At 36.5% G+C, this 21234-nt stretch overlaps 1 protein-coding gene across 3 annotated transcripts in view; it reads left to right on the forward strand.

Annotated features, from left to right (window-relative positions):
• The window catches only part of PTPRN2 (protein tyrosine phosphatase receptor type N2), a 655166-nt gene that overhangs the window by 151852 nt on the left and 482080 nt on the right, over positions 1-21234 (forward strand). For 2 of the 3 annotated variants that reach the window (XM_057416429.1, XM_057416426.1), the window contains exon 3: positions 9714-9827. The exons of the other annotated variant lie outside the window; for it this stretch is intronic. In XM_057416429.1, coding sequence (XP_057272412.1) covers positions 9714-9827 — 114 coding nt within the window. The remainder of the gene's footprint in view (positions 1-9713; positions 9828-21234) is intronic. 3 annotated transcript variants of the gene reach the window in all.

Below are 21234 nucleotides of genomic sequence, written 5' to 3' on the forward strand. Positions count from 1 at the left end.
CAGTCATCCTGGCCTTCTACTTATCAGTTAAACTGCTCTCATCCTGGACATCTGCTACTCCGGGATACTCCCCATCCCAGGTCCTGTCCTTCTATTCTGCTTTTCTCACACCTTTTGTACTGAGGCCCTGAGGGCCTGAAACTATGTCAACTACCTCCAAGCACCGCAGTTATTTTCCATTACAAAGCCATCAAAGTTAACATTACTTAGAACTGATTACATTTTGTACTTTTGTGCCTCCTTGTCTCAATACTGCATGATGTCACCTCCTTATTCCAATTTATAGCGGTCGTGTTCCTATGTCCACAAACCTTGTTAGTGCTTTTTCCCTGGTATTGTCTCAGACTGAAAGCTGGGGTCAGAATCAAGCAAGGAGGACTGTAATCTCTCATGCCCTTCACCTGTTGCCGTTAACAAAGCTAACAGGCTGTGCTCAGTCTCTGTTACACGGTAGGAAACAGCTGTGCCCAGGCCTCTAATTCACTGTGATAGAAGTAACTTTTCTGGAAGCAGCTTCTGATAGGTAGTCCTAGGTATGTAACATCACATTTAGCTATTTTGAAACACAATTTGCTTGAAAACTGTCAGATTTTTCACGGTCTCCAGACTGTTCAGCAGAAACTATTAGCATTCCTCTGTCAGAGTTTGAGGTGAGGTTCTCTGCTGTTACAGTGCCCATGCGTAAGCTGCCAGAGGCAGCTTGGTGTGCCATGGATTCCACAGGCACACTGATACTTCATACTCAGGCAAGGTGCTGAGATTTCTGAAATAGGTCCAAACAGTTTTAATAAGTCCACAGGGTGCAGCATTCTATGGATTTATCCTAGTTTATAAAGGTTTTCCCTCCCTTTCATAAAGGAATGCATTTAAAATTTCTGCTGATGTGTTAAGGTTGGCATAACATAATTTTCCATAATTTTTTTAATAATTTGCAGTGAGGGAACAAGTTGGAACTTTATTACTATAATTTCGTGCACGCCTGAAGTCAGTTCCATTTAGGAATAAATTCAGTAGCTCGGATTAGAAAGGTAATCTGCTGCCTCAATAAATATTGTCCTGCAAAGATCTAGAAAGCTTCAAGTCTGGCAAAGGTCAGAAATAAACCAAGCTTGCTCTGAGTATTAGATACTGCATCTGATGAATATGAATGGAATGATCATTAGTCATGTTTTCACAAGAACACTGTCTCCTGCAAGCCTTTAATAACTAACTCTTAAAATACAGGCTCTTAACACCTAGACAGTACAAGTTAAAACTTTCACTATTTTGTTTTTAATAAAAAATGAAAATTAATGCAGAAATCCATTTTTCTGAACATGTTCCCTTGCAGTTATTTTTGCCTTGGGAATACAGATGCAGGAACTTCTCCAGTCTGATCATACAGTGAAGGCATTGCCAGCACGAAAGTGGTTCTTGGCACCAACCGAAAATGTAATGGGGATCCTTGAAGTGACTGAAGTACATCTCAGTGATACTTGGAAAATTAGTGTGCATAAATAAGCATTAGTATATTTGCATCTCATTGCTTCCATAAATAAATTCTTAGTCCCTCCAGTAACCTCTGTTCATGAATGCATATTAAGTAAAAAAAAAAAGAATTGTTCATGTTTCATCATTCCTCCTTGCTCCAGCTTAAACAGTGCGAGCAATAGGAGCTCCATTACTCTTCCAGGAGGGAGTTGAACAGCTTCAGAATAGTTTCTCCCTGCTTGAAACTTGTTCTGATTCAGTGTTCATTTTTGTCTTTTCACTCCATTTCTCCCAATAATGTCATAAATAATTAACCAGGTTGCCTAAACTTTCAGTCATTCCCATGAAGAATCAGATCATTCAATGCTTAAGGATCTACATGGCTACTTCCTTTATTTCCTTTCTCTCTTAACTTCTCTTGTTTATTTGTATCTTTCAGTAGTGATGTGGTCAGAACTTGGTGCTGTATTCTGTCTTTTTTTTTGGGGGGGGACAGGGGACGGACAATATAAATCTTTTTTCTAGATGAGTGGTACATGGCCCAGATTTCTGACTAATGAGATAGCAATGTGAAATATAAACTTACATGTTCATCTTGTAGTCCAGTGCCTCAATATACTGAAGAAAAAGAGATAACTTTATTGTAAGCCTACTTATACTTGAATATAAAGTATTTTTCTTCCTGGAGGAGGATTTATATCTTTAATTCTTTCTACCCTTTTCTCTTTAGTATTGAGTAAAAAAAGGAGTTGGTGCTCAGATGACTTGGAGTGCAAGCTCTTTTTTCTTGGAGACATCGTAGCTAATATTGAATATGTAGTTTTCCTTATAAAATTCATATTAATATATTACAATTAGAGCTTTTTGGTGTTGTATTGGGGGGGGGGGGGGGGCGGCGGCGGCGTTGTGGTTTTCTTGTTTGTTTTTTTTTTTCCCTCAGAGGTTTTCTTAAGTCTGGATTGGTCTCTGTGATCAAAATGAATGGCAGTTGGTTTCTGTAGCGTCATCTGGATGTGGAAGATGTTGATTCATCTGCTTTATCTTTTCTTGTCACTGCTTTGTTATCTTTTCTTTTCCTCATCACTGAGCCAGAAATGTAGCTTTCATTCCACATAGTTACCTGGGTGTGGAAAAATCAATTTGGTTCTCTAAGAAGTACCAAGTTATGCAAGTGTTATTCAACTTGAACATTAGCTCTAGCAGCAAAAATTTGTTTGCTTTCATTTGATCTCTACTTTTTCCTTTTCCTAAACTCCCTTCTGCCCTTTCCTCCAAGGCATGGCCATTATTTCTGTGGTTGGGAGGCCCATGTATGGCCTATTAAGACTGACATTCATTTCTCTGTTCTGAATTGCAGAAAGTAGGCATTGAAATCTGGACTTCTCATTCTATTAGCTGAATAACTTAGGGGCTTTTTGGAAGCGGGCAGCACTTCTTTTCATGGAGAGCCTGCTCTGCCCTTGCTTTGTTAAACTGTAGCTAGCTTTTTCATGGTGCTGGAGAGAGAACAGGATTTTTTTAGTTACTTTCCATACAATTTATGTATTTCTGCTGTAACTTTAAAAAACCTCTTGAGTGAATTTATTCATAATATTTTGGGATTGTACAATCCACCACTCAAATTAGCAGGTTAGCATGGAAATAGCTCCTGAAAATCATTCCCTTTGTTGAAGGTTATCTTTTCTTTTTTTTTTTTCTTTTTTTGATGAAAGTTGAAGAGAGTCCTCCAGAACTTGCTGTCAGAATTACCCCTTGAGACAAGGGGACTGTAGACCCCAGAGGAGCTGTTTGCTTGCAGAGTGCCTTGGGATGATTTTGGAGATTTGCAAATCCCAGCCCTATCACCGTGTTTGCACAGCAGCTAACTAATGCTGCTGCTAATGTGAACCTTTATCTTCTAATATGAGCACTTGCATAATCACCAGTGTGCTATCCGGCTCTTTCAATGAGCCAAAATGTTCTGAGGTTTCAGGTTTTGAGGGAATTCTGTTTAAAAGTAGACCAGCCATCCACTTTTTTCCTTAAATAACTGTGTCCAAAGAGGTGAAGAAAGGCATATAAATCTTGCTAGAGTCCTTTCATAGAACTGCTAGGTGGTCTGGCTTTCAGTAGAATTTACAGTTAACTTTGCCTTCCAGACAGCAGTTTATTTAATAGCTGAGGAAGCCTATTTATTTACTGATATGTTAGTAAGAGAATCCACTGCATGGTATTTTCTTGTTGAGTAGAAAAAATAATTCATGTTTAGAACATCTTACATAAATCTATAAAAACTATGCCTTGTGTTTTGCTTACAGTTCAGGATTAGATGATCTTAAGGTCCTTTCCAACCCTAACCATTCTATGATTCTGTGGTTTACTTATCATTGCATGATGTTTTGTGGCTTGCACACTAGCAAAAGCAGAATACCTCCACATACTCTTTTTAAAACAATCTGTATGCACTTTGCTTACTTGTCTAATAATGCATTCATTCTAGAAACAAATATCCTAGCTTATTTTAATTTTTATTGTGTTTCTTAATTTCAAGTAACTGCATTAAAAACTGCCATATGCCTATCAGCCATTAGGACAGGGAAGGGTGGGTTGGACTGAGGTGGCTGTAACTGTGTAGCTATGTATTCCAGATGAAGTCAAACGGATGTGGAAGCAATAAATTTAGGTGGTGAACAGTGTACGCTCCAGGACTGATCCCTGAGCATGGAACTCTCCACTAGATGCCACTGTTACTGCTCTGCAAGGGAACTAACCAAGGACTACTGAGGCTGCCCAGAGATAAGAAAAAGAAAATGGTAAAAAGCTTTTAAAAGTTTAACATGGGGAGATTGCCTCCTAGGAAGGCTGCATTCTCTGTGGAGCGCTGCAGGTTTGTGATGCATTTAACCGTGATTGCAAGCAGCAGCTTTTCTGACGAACTGCTGCAGTGAGACTTGTAAGGATTTGCTGTTTGAAAGCATTAGAGCAGTATTTTCAAAACATTGCATGAGAAATGACACTGTAGAAACCACTGTTGCTCTATCTTTATGCTCTCTACCTCACTTGTAAAGAGAATTTAAAAGTAGAGGTATAAATTATGGACAAATCCATATAAATGGAATATTAAAAATATACTGTTTGCCAAAGAGCTTACTTGTAAATGTTGAATGTGGTTCTGTGGATGATACCTTCTGAAATAACTTTCCAAGTGTGCAATTTCATGTCGTCTAAAAGAAATGGTAACTTTTCTTGTTTTTAATAAGAATTTTGGAAACAAACAGTATACTAGAAATAGCAGGGAGAGGAGAGGAGAGTAAAATACTTTAACAATCTCCTTAACATCCATGACCTGAAGTACTGTATCATGAGACTTTTAGGATGCAAATATTATGCTTCCCATTAAAAAATGATTTAATTTTTTCAGTAGGCAACTCAGTATCTAACTGTGGGTTATAAGACATCAAGCACTGGCCTTTTCATGAGTCTTGGACTACTCTTGGACCTTGTAGCAACTTAGGCCAATACCTGGGGTGAAGAGTGTGGAATAATGTCCAGATTTAATGAGAAGAATACTTAAAAAAGGTTAAGTTCCTGAAGAATGGTGCCCACTGAAAACTCTGCAGAAACAATAGTGGAAGTTCTCTGATAACTGCAAGAGCACAAATGATCTAGCAGCAGATGCCGTTTGACACACAGCTGGGTCTCTGGACTTTTGCATGATACCTGCAATTTGGGGCAAAACTTGTGTTTTATGCAAAGCTCTATTATTTTTTAACAATTGTTGGGTAATTAGGGTAAGGAAGCTGAAGCATTGTTCAACCCATGTATGTGAATACTGTCATTGGAGAGTCTTTTCCTTTCTGGCTGCTACAGGAAGTTTGAAGGGCAGAATTTGGTGCTTTAGAGCATCTACTTGAAGGCTCCTTCGCAAAGGTCACTTGTCAGCGCCATGCAAAAATTTCTCTGCATGTAGATCTAAATAATTAATTACTGCAGAATTTAAATTCTTCTATTTTACATTTGTCAAACTTTCATCAGCCTGCAGACAAACTCCAGTGTCTCCATCAGTCCTCATAGCTTTCTTCAGTACCAAATATGCTCAACAAGAACTTGTTCTTTCTTTGCTTGTATTGGTCAAAACTGTGCCAAGTCTTGTATACATCTTAGTATCAATTGCCAGATTAGCCATACTTAGTGGTTCCAAGATGGGATATGTTTCTCTGGCCAAGGACAGCTTATTATACACTGGTGTTTTTTTGTTTGTTTGTTCTTGGTTTGTTAGTGTTTCTTTTTTTTTGTAGGAAACACTACTTAAGAAGACTTGTTTGAATCAGCTGCCCACAAATAGTTTTGCTTCAAGGTGAAGTTGGTCACTCAGTGCAAGTTTCCAAAGATTTTTAGTGCCTGTTAAGCACATGATGCCTGTCTGCCTTACCAAGTGAACATGCTGGTGCAATCCACTCTTCAAAACTGTTTAAAACTATAGCTTTTGTGCCCTCCTTTGACATAATACAGAACCTTGAGTCAGTCATGAATGTAATGTGGTGCTTCCTTCCTCAGGTAATAGAGGACATAAATATCTTCTAATTCATGGCAAATGGGCAATAATAATAAAGATGGGAATTTTCCATCTGTTATATTTGCTTCTAAACCTCTCTCAAAAATCACTCTTTCAGAACTTGTGTTTTGACTTGTCCATGGTTTAATCTATCAGTTGTGATTTTTTTCACTAGATGTTGATAAATATTCAGTGTAAATACATGTATCATGCTCCAGGGTGTTGTCTGTAATAAAAGAGGTTCATCTGCCACTATTTGAGATGTTATTGGGCACCTGGGTTACATTAAATTTGTGTCTTTTAATCTTAGTATTGAACTTTGTAATATGTATTTGTCAAAATTAAAGATTTTAAGTAGCAGCTTGTAAAACTTTATGCTTACACTTTTTCTCAGATATTAAACCTATTAGCAGAATAGCCAAATACATGAAAAAGCATCTCTCTGTCTCCTTGGGTATATTATTCTTTTATTTTAGTCTTCTCTTTGGAAATGAATGTAGAAGCTATCTAAATGTCAATATTACCATGCTGTTAATGCAGATGTTTCCAGGTATAAGTATAACTTATAAGATGATATTATGGAAATTCAGATACTACTTTTTGCTAATGATTAGAAACGGTAACACTTTAATAGCAACCATATGTGTACACTGATCTGTCGTCTCAACCTTCCCTCATTCTGGGCATGTGTAAAGAGCAGATGCCTTTTGAATATTACATTCCTTCTCGGAATACAATTTTAATCAAAGTTCGGTATGAACACACTCTTAACGGCTACAGGCATACGGTGGATGGTGGTTATTAAAGCATCACTCATGCTTTGAACTTCGTCTGCTGTATGACATTTACTGTGAAATCTGGGAGCTTTTCCATTTTTCTTTGTCCTTCACGCCAACTTTGGGCAATTTGCTTATTGGAGGCTATTAGAGGTTACATGTGCAGGACAGGGTGCTCTGGCACAAATTCACTGCAACAGCCTAATATTGCCCTACGCAAGAGTGAGTGCAGCTGGTCTGGAAAGATGCACCATGTATTTGCTTACTGTAAAGATCACAGGGTTTGGACAGTTCCTAGCAGCCTAAGGTGGGCAGTTTTTAAGTATTAGCTGTAATTTAAGTGGAAATGAGGTTGGTGCTGGACCAGAACCATTTCTGAATTTGGGCCACATCTGCCAAAAAGAAAAAGAGAGGGAACTTTTACAATTGTTTTTCTTTTTCTTTCTTTTTTTTTTAATTGTAAAATATTTCTCCTTTGCTTCCCACCCCTCCCCAGTCTATGTAATTTTAAGAAGATTTAATTAAAAGGTACTCTTAAAATTGAATGCTAAACTCGATTTACTGTTAAGTCTTGCTACGGAAGCCTTGGAATGAAATAAAAAATAAAAAGCAAACAAACCAACCCAAACCAACCCTTCTGCCGGCACCACTTCCCCCCGTCAAGAAATAGAAAAACCTAGGAAAATTCATATTTTTCTAAAGAAAATCTACTGCAGTGAACTATGAAATCTACTATTTGCACAACTCCAACTGTAATCCCCACTATAAAGACCTTCTGTATTTTAGAGATGGTATTTGCCAACCGCTCCTTGGGGCATACTACTGCTTCTCCACTCTCCTAGTACTGCATTGAGCCGAGCAGAGCACTATTGGTGATTGCAGCCTCTTCAAAGCTTATTATGCCCATATTTCAAGTACAAAAGCCAAAGTAACTTGCAGTTTCTCCCCAAGCAGTCCCAGTGTTTTTGGATAGATTGTATAATGCAGCTCAGACTCATGTGCTAATTGTTAATTTTAGAATTTAAATAGGTTTTGTTCTATTCAAAGGCAGTAGGCTAAAGGTTTCTGAAAACTCTTGGTTTAGAAAACAAGGGTAGGTCTCTTTTAGAGTTTGTGAGTGAATTAGCTTTTGCATCTGTGGAGAAATCTTTAAATGATAATACAACAAACTTTGATTTGTGCTGAATGTGTATGCTTTTCTGGACTCTAAGCTTACAAGTTTTTTGTGAGGTACATTATTTTTAAAATATTATGGAATATTTGTTGTTTATGTAAGCATAATTTTTCATCCTAATTATTTGTAGTCAGTAATGCTGGTATTCCATAATAGAGCTGCCTATTTCAAGTTGTGTTTCATTTTGAACAGCCTTGTTCTTAAACAGACATGTTGTTCTGTTCCTTTCTGAATCAGGGCCTTATTTATTCCTGTTATCCATTGGTTTACAAGTGACTGATATTTCTGTACTTTGCTTATTTCCAACTGCAACAAGTTTTTAAATAGAGATGAATATTTTAATCTGTTCTTAGGCTGCTGTACACATTATATGGCAAAAAACCAAACCAGATCTGTGTATGCGGTTTCTAAATGAAACCTAGTTTCCAACAACAAAATTAGACTGAGAGGTAAGATTTTAATTTGGATTAACTTAATTTGGCAGTTGTAAGTGACAGGAGGATTGGAAAGGCACGGAAAGAAAAAGTTGGCTAATTTCAATGAGGTATTTGTGTTTAACGGTGAAGGCTAATAATGCCTTTTTCTGCATCCTGGATTGGTTTATTTTCTTTTATGCCATTATTTGTATTTAGTGAACAGCTGGGCCAGTAGTTCTCATTTGTAGTCTTTTAGCTCTGTGAAGCAGCGGAGAAAGTAATGGACGTTTGCAAATTAATACTTACCGTTATTTTCTGCTAATCTGATGTAGCTATCCTTTTTGAGCATAGATGTAATATCAGAGCAGAAGTAATTACTGTGTTAAAACTAGTACTGCAGTAGAATATTTTGCTAATTAAACTTGTTGCATTTCAATTGCTTCCTTTGGATCACTATATAGAAGAGAACTGTTTTGAACAATAAATGAAACCACTTTCTTTCTCAGAGGCCTAGAACTGCAGATGGTCAGATTGTATGTGAAGCACCTAGGCTCTGAATTAGTCTTTTGTATGAAAGAGAGAAAGGTAATTTGAATGTTTGAACTCCCTGTTCCTCCCACACATACACAGGAAGCTTGTCTCAAAATGAACAATTCTCTAAATAAAGACTAATAAGAAGCTAAATTAATTAGAAGGTGTGATTTGAAAAGACATTGATGAGAAGAGTCTGTCATTTTAGACAAATGGAATGGAGCTAAATAAATTAGGCCACATTAATATCTCATTGTTCTGTGAGCAGCTTTCTTTTATTGCATTCATTAGGGGGTACTTCTTGAAATGAGCCTTTACTAGCCTTTACGGATTCAGTTCTCATTTGCCAATGTCTAACACACATCTCGTGCATTGAAAAATGTTTCAGGAAATCCTCATAGTTTCTGCAAATTAATATTTAGATTTCTAGATGCTTCACTTTGAATCCACAACATAGTACGTGCTGAACATTAAGATTTTTCTCACTGAATTGTCAGTGAAGAAGTTTCACATCATAAAGTTTGGAAGGCAAAAGTCTGAATTACTTTGTAAAATAAACTGTATGCATAACTTGTACAAAAGAATCTACCAACTAATACTCTTCCTAGTATTTATTTATTTCACTAATAGAAAATACCCTGTCTCATGGCTTCAGTAGTCCTTTGATAGCTTTTTTAAGTGTCTTTTGAAAGCTTCCTTCAGTATATAATTAGGATACACTGGAAATGTGCATCTCATCACACAGTTCTTCCTCTCAGAAAACAAAATGTATATTTTTCCTTTTTTTGTTTTTTTTTCCCTCTCTCCTGCAGATGGAATATTTGGGAGATGTCAGCGAGTGCCAGTAGTAGATACCTATAAATATGACATTTCACCCCCTGTTCTTCAGCGCCTAAGGATCATCCTGGGGAAGCTCTCACACAGAGGTATAGTAAAAACTCTGGTGGAGGGTTAGTTGCACTGGGGGTTACAATTCTTTTGTGTTCCCTGTAAGGTGATGTCTGAAGAAGTCTTCAGAAGTTTTCCAACGTGATGTGTTTCAGGCCTGGTAGTGCAGACTTTATAAAAGTAAAAAGCCTTCTAACTCACTGAATCTGCAACAAGGATTTGGTGAAGCAGTTTTAGAAGAGGTGCTTCCTCCCTACGTAATGTGTGTCTGTGACTGACGTGGGATACAATAAAATTTTAACATCTGTGGATGTTGGTGTCATATAAATAAACCAGCAAGAAAGAAAAATAATTTACCATATATACTTATGCACCACAGCATGTTTCAGGATGCATGGGCAGAAAACATACAACTTCCAAATAGCTAGAAGCAGTTCTTAACTTTCTAATGAATTCAGATAAGTAGAACTGCTCTGATTTCATTACAAGTTGCATCTACTCTATTCCTTTTAACTTTCATTCAGATTTCTGAAGTTAATTTCTGTGCTCTTTCCAAAGCCAGAAAGGATGTTCTAGCTTCTAAATGGCATAACTTGAACTAACAAATCAAAATTTGGATAAAGTGAAAACCAATAAGATGAACAAACTTTTTAGGTGCTAATACAGAAATAACCCTCTGTTGTAAACAGCCACCGGACCAAGAAATCTTTGTAATCTGAATTGTTCCAAGAAGATTGTTGTAATGGTTAATTTTTCACTTGCATCATCTGTGTGGGTGTTTGTTCCCAAATATTTTCCAGTTGTAATCTCAATTACAAACTAATAATGTTGTGTTAGTAGGACATTCATTTAATTATGAGAAGAAAATTGGGTTCTTGGAAGTTCATGACTATCCTTAGAGGCTGGACTTCTGGTTTGGAAACCACTGATTTATAATATTCAAAAAATTTCCATGGATTTAGTTCTTGTCCAGCACCCCATCCAAATGAAGCAAACTCAGCAAAACTTGATTATAATAACACCTGGGTGATTAACAATTATATGTGAACAGTACTTCTGGCTCTCTCACTTGTCATTTTCTAAAGGCTAAGTTATGCAAGAAAATTTATGAAAACACTATTTCATCAGGGTGACATTGTATGAGTTGAAAAGCTAGTATCTACTCTGTTTGAATGTAGTGAAGGGGGGGAGGGGAGGCAAATCTATTGCACTAGGACACCTAAATTGGTATCTGAATCGATCATGCTTGTTTGGGCAGCAGCATTCACGTTGCTTAAGTACTGGTGGTGAGTTCTATGTGGAACTTCCTCTGTGGAGATGTCAGAGGTAAGAGATCTGCAGGAGACCAGTGTCCTTCTGAAGGTGCACATCTAGAGGCAGATGGAATACCCTAGGCCATCTGGATACACTTGGCTGTCTCCATCTCTCTCACTACCATAAGATTTTGGTTCAACTGAATTGATGTGATCTCCCCCTGCTAAGTGATTCTGATCAATAAACCAACCCTTCCCAGGTTCTCTGTTATCAGTGACTAACCTCCCTGGATGTATCTGTTGCTGTAAACTGCTGAATGAGCCTTTCAAAGAAATGGTCATTGAAATTTGAACTTGTCTCATACTTTTTCATAGAAAGAGAATGACAAAGAACACACAGACTGAAACAGTGGTAAAGAATTAAACACTTTTGCTTTTATCTTTCCTTACTCCTGACATTTAGAGGTGCATACAAAACGTGTATATGCTTTGAACTGCTATAAAGCTTTTGCAAGCTTTTTTTTTTGTGGCCTGTGGGTATCCCAGTGAAGGGAATCCTAAATATGCCTGTAAAAGATAATGGAATGCTAGAATACTCATGTTCAAATGATTGATGTGATAAAATAACGTTTTGTTTTGCTTTGTTTTTGTTGGAACTCTCAATATCCTCGGCAAATTCTGAAGTGTTTAGTGAGGACAGAAATTTGGAAGTAGTAGAATCAATATGGGCTATCAGATTAATGGATTACTGATATCACTTGCTCAGACTGCTCTTTGCAAGTGCTATCAGATGTAATACATCCAACCCTTAGGTCATGTTTTCTGACTGTGATGGTCACTTGCACACTTAATGCAGTTCTCCTGCAAATTGTGTGCAAAAGATTATAACTATTTCTGCAGTATAGATAAACAAGACATTGTCAAGATCAAACAAATATTTCAGGTAACCTCAAGAAAGGGCTTCACATTTTCAGAGGTCTTATTTTCTTTAACTCTGTAATACCCTATTCTTCTTGTCCTCTCCAAAAGGAGAGGTTCCACTTGCCGATATTTTCTATTAGAAGACTATATAGAAGGTCCTACAATAAGCAAAACTTTTAGTAACATTTATATCAAACACTTTCTATTTTTATTAGATGCATATACAGTTAAGGGCCAGATATTTCGGAGGTTATTACCTTGAGTGGTTCTCCAGGTTCTTATTTAGTAATTTTTGTTTTGTTTTGTTCTTGGTGTCTTCTTGCAGTATTACTAATATCTTCTTATTTTCCTGTTTTTATCTCATTCCTTTTTTTTTTTCCCCTGGCAGTAGCCTGTTGACATCTATTTCCATAACATTAAAAAAAAAAATCATAAAAAGCCTCAAATTTATGTCCTCTCACGTATTTGTTGATCACTTCTAAGTGATGCCTATATTTGAGTCATGGTCCAAGTGAAAGATTGTATGGTCAGGTGAACAAAGAAGAGCATGTTGTGAATAGCAAATGTAATTTGTGATTCTGCCAGCTCATAATGTTTACTGCACTACAGAAGCATACAATACAGGCTTAGATGAGTGACACACTGGATTATAATCTGTTTAATAAAGGACTTTCACTGAAATTGAATTCAGGTTTCATAATGATATAGTTTTTATGTCTTCATTGCACATTGAGTCTATCTTTGTCTACACTACCTACTAATAGATTGATCATAGAAATGAATGCTTTGAAATATTAGACAGTTTCCTACAAAGAAATTATCTGTTAGAATTCAAATACCCTTGTTCATGGTATTTTCACTCACACTGTCCTTTGAGTCAGTCAAATCTTTCAAAATACCATTCATGAAGATGATTTTCTGAAGATTGGGTTTTTATAAATGTGAGTATATGGGAGGATCTCACAGCTGCTGGAACATCATGAATCACTATCTGAAATTTCTAGTGTTTATAATTTATGAGGAGTTGAAACATTTCTCATTGTCTGATAAAGAGTGCAATCAAAAGGTTGCTATTTAGATAGGAGTAAATCATTGGAGAAGGGAAATGAAGGCACTATCACCATAGATAGGTGAATGTGTAGTGACTGAAGGAAATAGAAATAGTTATCCTGTGGCTGGTCTTCTGTATCTTGTCCAGCTTGGGAGAAGATACTTCTTGGAATATACCCAGAATGATGAATCATCTATGCATTTCCCCATTTAAGCTAAAATGCACAAAACTCTTTTTTTACTTAAAGGAATTAAATAGACTGTAAAATGTTTTATTATCTTCTTGTCCCAACAATATTATTGTGAAGGCAAAATGATCTCATCACTAAAATTATTTGCAAGATTGTCAAAACAGTGGTTGGTCTATAAGACTAGAAGCAAGAAAAATGAGATAGGAAGACTAATCATGGTACGTTGTAACTCAGGCATGAATGCATAAATAGTACTTGAAATATCAGTATAAGCAATGATAAGAGAGAACAGTAGTATTTCTCAACTTGCTTACTCAAAGAGGGGTTTGCATTGGCTTCATAGAATAGTTTTTAACCAGTGATTCATACTACCTGTACAATGGTACCATCTCCTATCTCTGTAAAATTGCAGCTGCTGTAGCATTGAGTGTTACAAGTTGCTCAGAGATTCAGTCTGGCCGACATGCTTAAAGGCATCAGAACAAGGGTATTGCACAGGGTTACAACAAATGCCTATCTTGACTTAAGATTCTGCCTTTGTGAGTGGCCACTCTGCCTGTTTAGGAAAAAATGTGTAAGAACGGTTCAAGCATATAGAAGCGTTTTTGCAGCATTTATACCTTTGCAAACACTTCTCCTGAACTAGAAGTCATGTTTTTGTGTTTGCTGTGTGCCCCATGGACATTTTTCCACAGAGTTTGACAAGACACTGTGAATTAGAAACCATGCATATTAGGCTAATAATCGTTAGCTTAGGTTTTGTTTTTTGCTTTACTTAAATTTTAATTAACTTACAGCTGTAGTCACTTTGAATAATATTATTCAAAAGCCAAATCAGATAAATGTCTTATGTAAGTTGGAGTCATTACTAAATGATTCCTGAGTATTCTTGTTGCTGTTTAATTTTTGCTGCATCACCTTCTTGTTCAAAACTCTGCTTTCAAAGAAAACAATTTCTTCCACACTACTATGAAGAGAGTCCTTCTTAAGATATCCAGTTATCAACACTGTTATTAAGAAAGAAAAAAGGAGTACGATATACTTAAATTCACTTAGCTCAAGTTGACAAGATATTCTGGAGAGGGTCATGGGCTGTGGAAATAGGCACCAGATTTACAGACCATTTGAAAAAAAAAAATCACTTTTTTTTTTTTTTTTTCCTCTTTTTTGTGTTCTTTGCAACCCAGGAAGCTCTTGCCAGGTAGGGGAAAAATATTTGTGCTAAATTAATTCTAACCAGCTAAGTGTAAAGTGATTAATAGAACTTTACTAGAAAGAAATTTATACTGTTACAGCAATTGTTTGGAAAACTACAATGATTTGCGGTTAACTTGAAAATTGAAACGAATGTCACTTGTCACGTGCAGCTTGTGAATTCCAAAACAGTTGCTAAACATTTCAGTCAGGACTATTTTTCAAGAAAAAAAGTGTCATTTGTTACTGCAACGAGGGTAACAGACTTGAAAGTAAACTTTTTAAGCTTGGTTTTGAAATAAACTTAAAAGGAAGATGCAGTTCTTGCACATATTTGCAAGGCGATTATCACATCATTATGGAGATATATAGAAAGCTGAAACCAGGAGAGGCAGGAGAAAGCAGTTTTTTCTTTAAATTCAAATGTTGATGTAGAGGAAGGCAAACTCTTCTTTTGGCCTTCAGAGAAGAAAAAAAACAAAACAACTTGAAAAGAGCAGTACGTCAAATTTCTCTGGCATCAGCTTGCTCCAGACATCTGTGTACAGAGCAAATTCTTCTCCTAGATGGCTGCTGAAGCCAGGAATTGAAGCATAAACCTCATGACATGCTACACTGGAGGAACTCAGTTGGGACTGGACAGATTTACCTTCTCCTGGTATCACTGTCACGCTGCCTTAACTCTTTGGCTCAATGGGCAATAACACACTGAAAAGGCTGCAAAAAATTCCTGCCTTTGTTAAGTGCTAAAACATCAGTGATGTTTTTTAGTCTTCAAAGAACTAGGTAGAACTTCAGAAAACTAAGTTTCAGAAAAAGCAAAGAAGACTTATTTATAAAGCAGCAGAAAGAGAATACAGTTTGAAATCCTTTTTTGAACACCTGTATGTTGCACAGCATAGAACAAAAAATTACAGATGTTTTTCTATTTGGTTCCTTGTATGTCTACTCAGCTTATCAGGCATAATCTGATATGTCATTGACTTGATCTTTGTCATATAGGACATTTGTGAAAAATGTTCTTTGCAGAAAATTGGTATTTATGAAGAATGCATTTGCATTACAAAAAATTTATAGGAACAAACCAGATCCTATGTATTGTGGGAAAGATTAGAAAGTATGGAAGAAGACTAGTTTAGTATGTATTTAGTTTCATTTGAATTATTGAATATTGCTTTTTTTGAAAGATGTGTATGTCATCCCAATAGCATCCTTTTGTTTAAAAAGTATGAGCAATCAGAGCTTTTACTTGTGTTTTTGATAAAATAACACATTCAGTAATATGTTTGATAGAAAGGAGAAAAGGTCTTCATGTCTCCTTTGTGCCATGTTTCTGTCAACTAGCAGCGACAATTGCCAACTGGGATCAAGATGTATCAAATTCTTTGTGGCCCAGATAACTTTACAGCTCTTCTTCCAGAGGAAGAAATTAGTGATAATATAATGCAAATAAGAAGAGCTGTCAATCAATTCCTGCGTTCCCTCCTTTGTTTTGGAGTTCTCTGAGGCACCTCATGGATTTTAACCTCTGCATTAATGCTTAGACTTTTCCATGAAGCTGCCTGTGCTGGCTCTTCCACAGTTTTGTTCTCTTTCTGATCTCTGAAATTTGGAGACTCTGTGTTTCCCCCGTCTGTGGAAGGAGCTAAAGATGTATTTTATTTGTTCCTGTTGGACTTCACTGAAGAAGCTCGCCAGGCTTCCTCTGAATGGCCTCGTTCTCAGCATTAGACTGAGAAACAGCTCAGCAGCTGTCTTTGTGTTTGAGTTATTCATTAACATGCTGTCCTGTTAGTGATGTCGATTGTGGCTCTGAACTTCATTCTTATCCTCATAGATCGTCTAGAAAAAATTAACACTTTTCATAGGACCACTGGACTGGGAATACACTGGGCTTGAAGTGATATGGGTACATATGTTTTTAAAACACATTTGAAAATATAGCAATCAAATTGTGGTTCATTGTCAAGTGTTCCCACACTTGGAATGTCAGCAAATACCAATTCAATCATGTGATTACTTCTTTAGCTACTGTATTCTCTAGTGCTACTTTTGGAAACTGTGAATGACGATATATCATGTACCAACTAATTCTGGCATTTTGTACCATTAATCTATAATTATAGCACATTTACATATTCAATATAAGACTTCTTATTATTTTCTTTTTTGTTTATTACTAGGGAATTTGTTTCCATTTTCTATTTCTGTATTCATTTCATTTCCTTATCTGCAGCTTTTATCTGTACATGGCCTCACATTCTTTTAAGATATCAACTCTTAATGACACCTAGTGCTTGACATATTTTTAGCTTTATAATAGGTACTCTGAATTCTGAAACATTTAAGCTTACTTGTTCAAAATCATGATTTTAATCTTATTCATACAAAACCTCAATAAGTAGACCACGTCCCTCAGTACACAATAGTATGATTGAAGCTTTGCTTTGTTTTAGTGATCAGTATGAATTCCTGCAAAAGATCTTTTTTTCCCTTTGCTATATAGAATATATATATATATATACACTTAAGATGTTTTCATTCTTTATCTTGCAGCTTTGGCAGACTGTTTCTGACAAATGTAGCAGTTTCCTGCAAAGCCTGGCTGATAATAAATATTTTTTTTTTTTTTTAATTTCACTTCATTTTTATCTCATGCTGATTCTTAGCTAACACTCACTGCATTTCACAAATTTCTGTTTTGTTTTGCCTGTACATGTGTTTATGCTCATGGATAGATAGTGCAGTTCATGACAGTAAAATCAGACTATCTCTGTAACATTTGTCCATTGCTCAGTTCCTCTTTTGCACCGTCTCACAGTCATAAATTGCAAAAATGGACTTCCTTGCCCCCCCCCCCCCCCCTTTTTAGTCTGTTATTCCCATTGTTGTGTAGTTCCTAACTAAGCCTTGCACAGACCTGCGCTGAATATTTAATTAAAGTGTCTCCAGTCTTTTAGGAAGGCTTTGAATATTATTCCTCTGTTTGACTTAGCATATGTCAAACAAAAATAGCACTTTGTTCCTGTGCAGAGACCTGAGTTTCTCACTCAGCATACAGAGCCTTCCTGAATCTTTGCTTCATTTTTCTCTAGGGTAGGTGCTACACAGCACCCCCGCCTTTAGACTCCCGGCCTCTCTGTCTTCTCCAGGTTGTTTGCTGTTCCTACAAGCACTTTTTCCATACAGCATCTTCATTGGGTGCTAACAACCTCTTCTTACCCAGGAGGTAAGAAGGAGGAGGGTTGGTGCAATATGCTTTAGCTAAGTGACCCCTTGGGCTTCTTCCCCCTCAGTTTCCTAATATCTCCTGGAGTTCTTCTAAAAAGTCGAAATTTGTAAAGTTTGGATTTCTTTAAAGAATAATACATAGACTCTTCGTACAATATTTGTTGGTCATAATCTGTAAATTTCTAACCTGATGGGGTTATTATATTTATCCTTATTTCAGAAAGAAATTCCACATATACTAACTTTAATCAGGATCACCATGCACTGAAAGTATTTGCTAAGGTCAGTTCTATGTGACTTGGGCCAGTCACTTCCAGTGGAAAAATAAACAGAGATTAAAAAATTCGTTAAGTTTAAAATCATTCACCTAAACACTTCATAAAATATTTATGAATAATGAACACATCTACAGAAGTCAGAAATGAATTGGAAACAGTTTATGAATAGAAGAAGTGTTAAACTCACCACCTAATGAAAACATAATGAATAAGTCAATCAGCCCTACATAAGAAGGAAAATGCAATATCTTATGTTTTGAGTTACAGCTCTGACATTATCACCAATCTTCATTGGAAACTCTCTGCAAGACTGGTCATTAGCATACATTTTGCATACATGTGGGAGAGGCAATGATAAAATATTATTCCCTTTCCCTCCCATCAAAGCAAACTTTGTTTGGACACTGCCTGCAGGCTTGAGCAGAGGGCACTGAATGCTCAGAGAGCAATACACTGAATTTAAATTTAAAATGTTCTTTGAAACTGAAAACTTCTTGCTACCTGTGAACATCTTATCAGCATGTGAGGTGATTCCACCAGTCAGTAAATAAAAATGTGGCCTTCTGTGCGAGTTGTTTAAAATGGGAGAATGGTCTTTAAGCTGAGAATAGCATTAGAAAGACTGGATACCAAATTAAATTCAGAAATGAGGAAGATACACTTGAACCCATCTCAGCGGAACTCAGCTTTTACTCCCTTGTGGGCAGTGCAAAACCTGTCTGCTTTTAAATTTTAATTAAAACTTAGATTAGTTATGATCATCTAATTTTTCCTTTGCACTGCAGTGTCTGATCGCTATGTATAAGTATTCGAAGTTTAATCTACTTCTGGTCCTCCTAGATTTGACAGTGTAATTAAGTGCTCAACTTTAGCACTTAGTATTTAAGAAATACCACTTCATGTTTCAGTAAGATTTTAGATAAAATTGGTCACTTACCTGTTCTGCTGTAATCTTTCTGAATAATTTTGTTGTTTCAGCTTTACTACTGCATTCATCTACTTCAGGTACCCACAGATTCCCTTACTTCATTATGCTAAAAAATGTATTTGAAGGCTCAGCCAACTATTGTTAGTAAAGCAAGTATGTGAACATACAAACATTGGTTCTAAAACTAGTGGCTCATTGTTTATAAACAACTCTATTTTTTTCTCCCTAGGGAATGGTGACCTAACAACACATGAAAATATCCTTGTTTTTTCTTGCATATGACCTTGCCCTTCTCTCTGTTGGTTGTTTTGTTCTTCACTTTTTTCTGTCTGGGGCTCTGCCCTTTACTTCTTCCCAAGTCGCTTGTGACTATTTTTTCTCCTTTGAACTTTTGGGAGAGGTAACGTTAATCTCTTATTCTTAGACCACCAGCTAATCCTCACAAAAAGCTCTAGCACAAGTCTACTATCTACCCTTAAGGAAGCAGATCTTTTTCTTTATGCTCAGTGTGTAGGCAAGTAATCTCCATCCTGGTAATGCCAGAACATATTCTGTGGGTAAAGATGTTCTTTCAATTGCTTTTAGCAACTTTGTTGATAGTAGGCTTAAATTTGCTCTATGGGGGGCCATCTTGACCCCCAAAATATGTAAGGGTTTGGAAACGTGCAAAACTGTTAATCCTCCGCCTGCTCACTTTCCCCACCCCTGCCTCGTGCCCTCCAATCACATTCTTAATGACAGTGAGTGCTGGGATGGTGCTTCAAGCACTTTGCCAGTCTGGGTTGACTCTCCTATTGCTGAACTGATAACGTCCCTCTCACACAGCTGTGATTCTATGACCTCTGTCTACTGGGGCTCTCTTTATAAACAGTAGAAAAACAGGCCCTTTACACTGTGATTCATCTTTGTAATTTCAGTCAGCCACAAGATGAAGTGAATCATATCCTAATTTCACTGACCATACTACTTAGCTCTCCATTGACTAGGGGGTCCACAGGTGATAACTGCTGTTGTTTGATTTAATCACATAAATTTTGTCCTTTGTGTCTCACTTAATACAGTACCTAAGTTCAGCCACCTTCCAGGCTATGCAGAGAGATGTTTAGAGGAATTCAGTTGTACTGGACAAGTAGCTTCTGGTACAGCTTTAATAGTCTTATACAGGCTGAACAGACCTGAGAATCAATTTCAAATTGCTGGTGCCAGGGTCACTGAGAAAAGAAATCAACTTTGCTGCAGTTGCCTTGACCCGTACTCTTGCAACATTTTAATTTTTTTTCTAAAATCCTCTCGGTACTAATCTGTTATCTGTGTAGCATCATAATCTAATGAGTGCTCTCATTCTGACCTGTGTTGAGTAGCAGGTACTCAGGCAATTTCTAATCCTGCTGTGTTATTTTGTCATAAACTCTTTTGTGCAACTCATGCTAGAATAAATCCTGGATTTATCTTGAATTGTAGTCTGACAGGCCATGGTATAGGCCCGTGCCTGATAACTGGTGATAGGAACTTATCTTCATTTGAAGGAAGTTCAGCTTTTAGATTTGAGAAGGTTCTTGTGATCTTGACATCTTTGTTATTTTATACTTCACTTTTCTTGTAAACATGTTTATCTTGTGTCCCTAGTTTGAAGTCTTTTATTTTTTGATGGCTTCATGTCAGAATAGTATCATTTTCCATTTTCCTTAAAACAATACTTTAGAACTATGCAGTAGATTTACTTGGATCTTTCAGAATATTTGTGTGTTGTTGGAAAAAAAAAAAAAATCCAACCCAAAACTATTGTATCTTTATAAATTTTACAATCCTGTGGTAACAGATCTATTGTAATAAACTGCAGTATTTTCCCTCTTACAAAGAAAGTAGGTCTGGAATGTCCTTATTTTTTATAATGTCCTTTTATTTATAATAAATTATTACTATTTCATTAATATCAAATTATAGCACCCATCTCTGTTTTGGTGTTAGATGTTCTTTGCTAAGGGTACTGAAAGCATCAATTTTAATAAAACCTACTGTTTTAGAGGCTTTCGCCTCCCTGCTGTTTTACTGAGCAAGTTGCAGCAGAGGGTGGATGATGCTGTAAAGGAAATGGCATTGATTTCCTATGTTTTGTCATACAGGAGTATTTTGAGATATTTCTCCTTTTATTTTTTATTTATTTTTCATAAGGATTAAAAGAAAAAAAGGACAACAAAAAAAAATTACATAAAACCTTAGTCTATGACTGAAATCAAAGCATGACTAAAAAACCCTCAAAATGTACTTATGCTCTGGAGGATTTTTGTTAACACATTGAAAAGCTTGGGTGAACTAGCTTTTCCAGACTGAGGTTTACAATGGTACAACCATCTACAGCTTGCCAAAAGACAAGAACTAGGAGTTGCTGGGTATGCCAC

Source organism: Pezoporus wallicus, unplaced genomic scaffold, assembly GCF_028554395.1.
Source record: "Pezoporus wallicus isolate ANWC-B61680 ecotype Strahan unplaced genomic scaffold, APGP_CSIRO_Pwel_v1 contig_3847, whole genome shotgun sequence".
Classification (NCBI taxonomy): Eukaryota; Metazoa; Chordata; class Aves; order Psittaciformes; family Psittacidae; genus Pezoporus; species Pezoporus wallicus.